Source organism: Mustela nigripes, chromosome 16, assembly GCF_022355385.1.
Source record: "Mustela nigripes isolate SB6536 chromosome 16, MUSNIG.SB6536, whole genome shotgun sequence".
Classification (NCBI taxonomy): Eukaryota; Metazoa; Chordata; class Mammalia; order Carnivora; family Mustelidae; genus Mustela; species Mustela nigripes.
The window spans coordinates 42,357,350-42,365,707 of NC_081572.1; the positions used below are offsets into that span (position 1 = coordinate 42,357,350).

Here is an 8,358-nt window from a genome sequence, read left to right on the forward strand (position 1 = left end):
GTGTCGGCCGTGACATGGGTCCGAGGAAGGTCCCAGGGCAGCATGAGGACCTTGAAGAAGGGTAGGGGCCCGGCGCTCACACAGACACCTGTCCTCACCTCGTCTCTGAGATCAAGACCACGGCTGGGGCCAAGGTCTCCCGCCGCCAGCCTCACCCACAGCAGCAGCGCCTCTTTGGATTTCTGTTTCCCCAGTTGAAACAAAAGCCTGAGGGATGCCTGCCCAGCAGGCTGAGCCACCAAAGCTCTGGGGATCAGGGGGAACAAAAGCTGAGGGAAAGCAGAGTGCTGACAGAGCCAGAGGCCCTCAGCCACAGGGCTATAAAGAGCAGAGCGGCAGAGGAAGTGGCACCAGATGGAGACCCAGACCGTGCAGCAGGAGCTGGGTGAGTAAGGCCCCACAGGGTGCCCTGGCCTGGCTGGAGAAGAGTGGGGAACTCTGGGGGAGGCAGCCTTCCCTTGGCGCCTGGAGAGGAGTATTTTTATGGCAGTGAGCCCTGGCCTCGCCATCAGGGCTGAGAGGGTGCATGGCGATCCCAGAAATGAACAGGCTCCCAGGGCAGAGGGAGAAGTCTGGGGGGTCGGAGGTGCAGAATGGAAAGATGCATTGCAGAGCGTGGCACACGCATCAGCCCCTGGGCCTGAGACCAGCCAGAAAGAAGAGCTACAGATGGCTGTTTGGGGCCAAGAAAGCTGCCTGCCTTCTTCTGTCTTTCCCTCCCTCCCATCCTTCCTGCCTTTCCTCTGGCTACCATCTTTCCTGTCTACCTGACCTCGATGGGCCTCAGCATCCTCACCTGTAAAATGGAGAGGATGACAGCACTTTCCTCACAGGCCTGGTATCGAGCTTGAGTGTATTAAATGCATACCCAGCATCTCGAACAGGGCCTGGCATAGAGCCACTGTTTTCACTAGTATCAGCCCCCTTTGCTTGCGCGCTTCCCTTCAGTAAGGCTTTTCCAACACCACCCCTCCTCTCCCTCGACCCCGAACTGCCCGGACTTGGGCCCAACAGGGTGCTGCATCCGTTCCGTCAGGAGACCCAGGCCCTGCCCCTGAGGTGTTCCCCCAGGCCACCTTCAACAGAGAGACAGAGGGAGGTGCTCCAATGAGTGCTGGACCCCAGGAAAGAAAGCAAGTCACCACAGAGCAAGAGCAGCCATGTATCTCTCCCGGGGAGGCCATGGCGGTTGGGTCGCGCGCGGCCAGCTGGCAACGGGCTGTGAGGAGCCGGGTGGAGAGGGGACCCCATGCTGCGTGTGGACTGGAGGGTCAGTCACCAAGGACTTTATCCTGGGGTGGGTGAGACAGAGGCAGTGCTGCCACCCACAGCGGGTACCTGGAGGCAGGCAAGAGCGCAACAGCCACATAAACCAAGAGGTCACGCGGCCTGGGCCGCACGTCACCTGCACTGTTACCTGGAATCCCCTCGAAACTGCACGTGGAAGCTCTGCCGGGGGAAATGACGGAGGCTCAGCTCATGGAAGGCAACACCAGGACCCCAGGCCAACTCTATCTACTGGACTTGAAGCCCCCTTTCCTTCCTTCTTTGCTGTCACTTCACCTCCTGTCCCCCAGAGACCATGTCACCAAAGGGTGTCTTGTCTTCCAGAAACCCTTCCGACCACCAAGATGGCTCAAACCAACCCCATGCCGGGGTCCGTGGGGCCATGGAAGGTAAGTTCACCCCCGTCAGGCAGAATAGTGAGCAGTCCCCCAAGGCAGGGGATGAGAGGCGCTGTGAGCAGGTCCTAGGGTTGTGCTTTTCCACAGGACAGTGACCGACCAATAAGAGAGCAGTTTTAGGGGAAGGGTTGACCCAACATCCAGATGTTGTCTCAGGAAGGATCTTTCAGAATGCCCCATTCCGACAGAAGGATGATCCTGGAAGCCCTCGGTGTATGGAAGATGATACCTCTATTCTAGGTCACCTCTCCTCCACACTACTAAAATAATCTTTTTAAAAAAAAAGATTTTATTTATTTGACACACAGAGAGAGAGAGAGAGAGAGAGAGCACAAGCACAGGGAGCATCAGGCAGAGGTAGAGGGAGAAGCAGGCTCCCTGCTGAGCAGGGGGCCCGATCCCGGGGGCCCTGGGGTCATGACCTGAGCCGAAGGCAGATGCTTACCAACTGAGCCATCCAGGTGCTCCGAAAATCATCTTAAAACAGAGCAGCCCAGGGGTGCCTGGATGACTCAATTGGTGGAACGTGCACAACTTGATCTTGGAGGTGTGAGTTGGAGCCCCACGTTGGGTGTAGAGATTTCTTGAAAGTAAAATAATAAAAAAAGAATTTAAAAAATAGAGCAGCCCAGAGTGGAATATGCTGCCGTGGAGAAGCTGGGGTCCGGAAATGACAGATTTGCCACCAGATCCCAACCCAGGTCTCCCGACTCCCAACCTGAGGCTGATGGTAACCATTACCCGAAATGGCTGATCCTCAGCTTTTCGCTGTTTTCCTCAACACTCCTACCTTCTTCACTGGGTCAACTCTGAGGGTCAGTTCACAGCTTTGGGAGTTTGTCCTCTAGCCAGGTTCAAGAGCTTCTGTTCTTCCTGATGTACCACGTTTTAACTCTGTTTCCCCGTTCAATTCCATTCAGATAACCATCTACGACCAGGAGAATTTCCAGGGAAAGAGGATGGAGTTCACCAGCTCCTGCCCAAATGTCTCTGAGCGCAGTTTTGATAACGTCCGGTCTCTCAAGGTGGAATGTGGCGCGTGAGTATGGACCTCAGCAGGACCTCAGGGCCCTTGTTTGTGGTCTTTGTAGAAATGGGGCCATAAAGGTGGGGATCAGGGAAGAAAGAGGTCTCCCCCCGCCAGATTCTAATCTGTTCTGGGAAAGAGGCCTCCATATGGCAGTAATCTCAAAAGCAATCACTGTGTGTGTAATTTCGTAACTCAAAGCTAGAAGGAACACGAGGTTCCTAGTCGCTTGGTACTCACTTTGGTGGTGGTGGTGGGGGGGGGGGTGCATTAAAGAAATGTAGACCATGGGGAGGGGCAGTGCCAGTAATCAGATCCGGGTCTCTAGAGCCCACAGGCTGATACCTGTTCTCCCAGAATAGCCACAGGATCCTTCAGTTTGTCTTGCCTACAGAAAATAGAGGAAAGCGTCAAACTGCAACCTCTTTCCAGCTAATTCCCTAAGTTCTCTGTGTAAAAAGGAACTAAACCCCAGGACGTGAGAGTCATATTAGGTCCCAGCTAATTTTTGAGGAGTTTCTTGTTTTGTTTCTTTGTTTTGTTTTCTGACTCTGGCAGGATAGTTGAGGCCTTTACCATTGGCCTGAAAACACATGGAAAGGACTCTCCTTTGGCCAAAGCAAAATGGGCTTTGCACAAGTTGTGGGCCACCAAATTGAGCTAACCCTTTAAAGGGAGTAAAATACTTTAAGGCGTCACCAGTAACTGAAGTTTGGCTGTGAAAAATTGATCGAAGGTGTTTTAGTAAATGAGGAATAGGGGTGTGACAGCAGGAGCGAGAACCCACAAAGCTAAAAGGAAACAAGAGACTAGTAGCCCATCAGCTGCCTGTTCATCCCTTTGCTTCTTTAGGAAGAAGCCAATGGGTTTGGCTGGAACCAAAGCAATAGTCAGTCACTAGATCCTGACCTGGAGCTCCAAGTAGAGAATAAGGTAACCTGGAGAGAAAGGAAATAACATTTTATTTTATTTATTTATTTTTAAAGATTTATTTATTTGACAGACAGAGATCACAAGTAGGCAGAGAGATATACAGAGAGAGAGGAGGAAGCAGGCTCCCTGCCGAGCAGAGAACCCGATGTGGGGCTCGATCCCAGGACCCTGGGATCATGACCCGAGCCGAAAGCAGAGGCCTTAACCCACTGAGCCACCCAGGCGCCCCAGGAAATAACATTTTAGACTGACTTTGCTCATACACATGACTCAGGTCAGCGAGGCAAACCCTTTCAGTGGACAATCCCATATACATATTCCTGTAGCCGCCAGCTCATTTCCCACCTCTTGTGACTTGGCTCTGTTGGACCTGGCTTGATATTTTACATCTAAAACAAAAGATGCCTTCTCCCTGAGGCCACGTAGGCTCCGAACACCATGAACAAATGCCACAACTTGTCTTTGGCAGCTGGGTTGGTTATGAGCATACCAGCTTCTGTGGGCAACAGTTTATCCTGGAGAGAGGAGAATACCCTCGCTGGGACGCCTGGAGCGGGAGTAATGCCTACCACATTGAGCGCCTCATGTCCTTCCGCCCCATCTGTTCAGCTGTGAGTCTCTGCATTTTTCACCTCTGTGCATGTGGGGGTTTGGGGCAAGAGAGGATGCATATGGACTGACACTGCTGCTTCTCATCAGTTATGCTGAAATGCAGCAGGAAGGATAACAGTAAAAAGAGGAAAGAAAAACACTGGTCCCTCTGTTTCTAAATCTGCCATTTGGTTCTTCCCTAGGAGAAGGTATTTTCATTAAGCTAGGAGTGGCAGGAAGTGGATACTCAAGAGCCCAGGATCTTCAAAAGTGCAGTAGGGTGACTAGTGAGAGTTAGTTTTGCCTGTCTTTGTACTCCATACACGTTAGTCTCTGCCTTAATGCTTGTATAGTATTCATATCCCCTACTGGACTTTAGGTTGTTTCCAACACAGTACATGCACACAAGCACAACATAGCTTACTTTTTCTATTCATTTGTGATCTTTTCTCACATTAGTGAATATTAATCCCTTGGTTGGCTGTGTGTTTCAAGTATTTTTTTCCTGCTCTATTTTCTTTGTCAACCTTTTGTTGCCCCATAGTATTACCTGTTATTTGTACATTTAAAATGTTATGGTTATTACATTTGACCAGACAGAACTGAGTAGTTCTTACTTCTATATTGCCTGAAATATTTTTACAATCAATGATCATGTACTCCCATCTGTAAACCAGAAGTATCTTGAATTTGGAAAAAGATAAAGAATTAAGAAGACAGTCGTTAACACTGCTACCAAATGATTTCTTAAAAATTTCTGTTTTACAGAATCATAAGGAGTCTAAGATTACCATCTTTGAGAAGGAAAACTTCATTGGACGCCAGTGGGAGATCTGTGATGACTACCCCTCCTTGCAAGCCATGGGTTGGTTCAACAACGAAGTTGGGTCCATGAAGATACAATGTGGGGCGTAAGTGCAAAAACAGGGTTGGGGCACATTTCATTTCAAAGTAACTCTTGCAAATGTAGATCTTGTAAATATTAATACATCAATGGTACATCTTATCAGATTTCATACACTAGTATACTAATTTGACTGGCACGTTCTAGTTATTAATTTTCAAATTTCAAGTTGTTGGTACCAACTCTCACTTAAGGTCAGTTTTTTTCCCTCTCAAATATTTCTCTATGGAATTACGTTGACTACTCTTTTATTTTTTATTTTTTAAAAGATTTTATGTATTAATTTGACAGAGATCACAAGTAGGCAGAGATCTTTTTTTTTTTTTTTTTTTAAAGATTCATTTAGGGACACCTGGGTGGCTCAGTGGGTTAAAGCCTCTGCCTTTGGCTCCGGTCATGATCTCAGGGTCCTGGGATCGAGCCCCACGTTGGGCTCTCTGCTTGCGGGGAGCCTGCTTCCTCCTCTCTGCCTTCTTGTGATCTCCGTCAAATAAATAAAACCTCTAAAAAAATAAAAAGATTCGTTTATTTGAGAATGCATGCTCATAAGCAGGGGGTGGGGCAGAGGGAAGCCGATTCCCCACTGACTAGGTTACTCCATCTCCAAGACCCTGAGCTCATGACCTGAGCTAAAATCAAAAGTTAGACGCTTAACCAACTGAGCCAACCAGGCACCCTTTTATGTTTTCTCATAATCAAAGTTGATTTTCGACTAGCGGTCGCCATATTATGCTCACAAATAGTGCCTGGTACATTCAGGATGACTGTTGTTTTCCAAGGTGAAAAGCACTCAGTACCAATTGTGCTGAGGAAAAGACACTCAGGTTTTAGGGTACTGACCGTGTTCCTAACTAGCTTTAATAATCTAATGTGCTTTGGATTTTCTAGCTGGGTCTGCTACCAGTATCCTGGATACCGTGGTTATCAATATATCTTGGAATGTGACCATCATGGAGGAGACTATAAACACTGGAGAGAATGGGGTTCTCACGCCCAGACTTCGCAGATTCAATCAATTCGCCGTATCCAACAGTAGTGGATTAAAAGCTCCAAGTAAGAGAAACCTTGCTAAGCAATCTAGAATGAGTTTTATGTTAGCTGCTGAAATCCACAATAAATGTCATTAAAAAAGAAAAAGTGTGTAGACTGAATTAACTACCATACTTCTTTTTTTCAAAGACTTGAAAAAAAGTGAGGGAGGGACAGAAGGAAAGAGAAACCTGAGCAGACTCCAAGCTTACTGTGTAGGGCTCAGTCTCAACTCGGGGTCCTGAGCGGAAACAGCAGCTTAACCACACCACTAGGTGCCCCTTTAAGTAGGCTCCACGCCCAGCAGGGAGCTCAGACTCCCGACTGTGAGATCAAGTCCTGGGCCAAGAGTCAGAGGCTTAACCAACTGAGCCCCCCAGGTATCCCACCATCCTTTTATATAAATCACACCTATGGGACTGAGAATTTGTAAAGACAAACTTCAGTGAAACCCCAAATTCCCTTTTGTATCCTTGCAAGTCACTCACCAGGCCAAGGAAATTATTCCAACTCAAACATAAAAGCATATGAAATGTACCTGTCTATATAGTGGCAGACACACTTTCCATAAATGTTCTTTTACATTTCCTCCCCTCGTTCCCTACTCTAATATGTTGATGTTAGCACTGATTTTTTTTTCAACTTGTGACAAATCAATGCTATACAAACTTGGGAAATTTCTCAAATATGCATTGCCATGGATTTCTACATAAAGTTGCGAATAAATCCAAGATTTTGGCCACTTCTTGTAGTTGCTTAATTGCTGAGCTCAGTTTTGGCTTATTTCAATTGTTAAGAACACAAGGTTCAATGGTCATGCAAAAAAGTAGGATAGCTATTCCCACGGCTCATTTTTAAACAAATATGCCAATTCTAAGCACTTGGGTAACCTGTATGATTTGTCTTAATACAATGACATATGACCATGGTACACTTAAGATTTAATTTGTACATCTGACCCTTTGAAAAAGTATCATCATTATGTCTCACCATCTTACTTTTCAGATTTTTAAAAAACTTAAAGCACACAAAAGATAACACAAACACCTCAGAAACTTTAAAATTTTTTATTCAACAATGTACACTTAATTGTCTCTTAATTTGATCTACAAATTTCTCAAGTTTTTCTGATAAAATAAGTAAATCTGGGTATGGATGTAGAGTGTTTGTAATTTATATTATTTTTAAAACACTGAACATGGAGTAAGACATCAATAAAGGAAGATCATCGTGTAACTGACGCTTCCTCAGAACCCAGGACATCAGAAACAGCTATGGCAAATACCTAAGCATTAGCAAAAGGGTAAATTTCTGGCCATTGTTCTTTTATCTAGAAAAGGCCTATCTTTCTGACTGGGCAAAACAAACACTGAAAAAAAAAATTTTTTTAATTGGGAGAGGGAAGGAAAAACATCCTCCAACATAATTGTAGTCCACTAATTATCCTTTCCGCAGATTAAGAAGAGGTAACACAACTCCTAAGTGCTGGTGCACACAAGACACAGAAATTACTTCGCTCCTTCAACATGCTCTAAGACTAAACATAAGTGAACTATGACAGATGCTGAGGAATAGCCCCACCAGCCACGGCCATCTAAGATGATGCTACACTCCCTCATTTCTGCCTTTTAAGGCCAGGCACGATGGACTACATTACCAATCTTGACTAATAGATTTAGTTTTTGACTGTCACTTTCAGAAGGAAGGGTTTTGCTCTTTTCAAAGTCAACAACATACTTCAAGAGCACACTTGATGATAGAGAAGTAACCCTCCTTTCAACATAGGGGAAAAAAAGTACAAATCAGAAATATTTCTTTTATATGTAGGAGCATGGGGAAAATACCATTATCATCTTCTACTTATTTAGCCTCTTCTATAAAAGTTCTAAGGAGATTACAAAACAATCTTTTAAAAGATTTGACAAACCTGGCCAGTACATCTACACAATCGTTAAAAGTACACATCCATGTGAAGTAAAGCTATTTAGTACATGCAGACTGCAGCAGTTTAACCAAATTCGCCCAGTTTCTAAACGTTATTCTAATCAGCTTGGGCAATTTTTAAAAGATACACATTATCTTTAAAACAACCTGTGCTTTGATATTTAAACAGCTGAATGATTCTAATCTTAAGTCATTCATTCAGAAAAACCAAACATATATTAAAGCAATAAAGGGAAAATGGTTAT

At 45.6% G+C, this 8,358-nt stretch overlaps 1 protein-coding gene across 1 annotated transcript; it reads left to right on the plus strand.

Moving 5' to 3' along the window:
• The first annotated feature begins 354 nt into the window (after window positions 1-354).
• CRYBA1 (crystallin beta A1) lies at window positions 355-6,180 on the plus strand. Its single transcript, XM_059379123.1, has 6 exons — window positions 355-385; window positions 1,612-1,676; window positions 2,606-2,724; window positions 4,115-4,256; window positions 5,005-5,147; window positions 6,029-6,180. Exons 1-6 carry the CDS (start codon window positions 355-357, stop codon window positions 6,174-6,176), a joined length of 648 nt encoding a protein of 215 aa, XP_059235106.1. The 3' UTR covers window positions 6,177-6,180.
• Window positions 6,181-8,358: the final 2,178 nt, after the last annotated feature.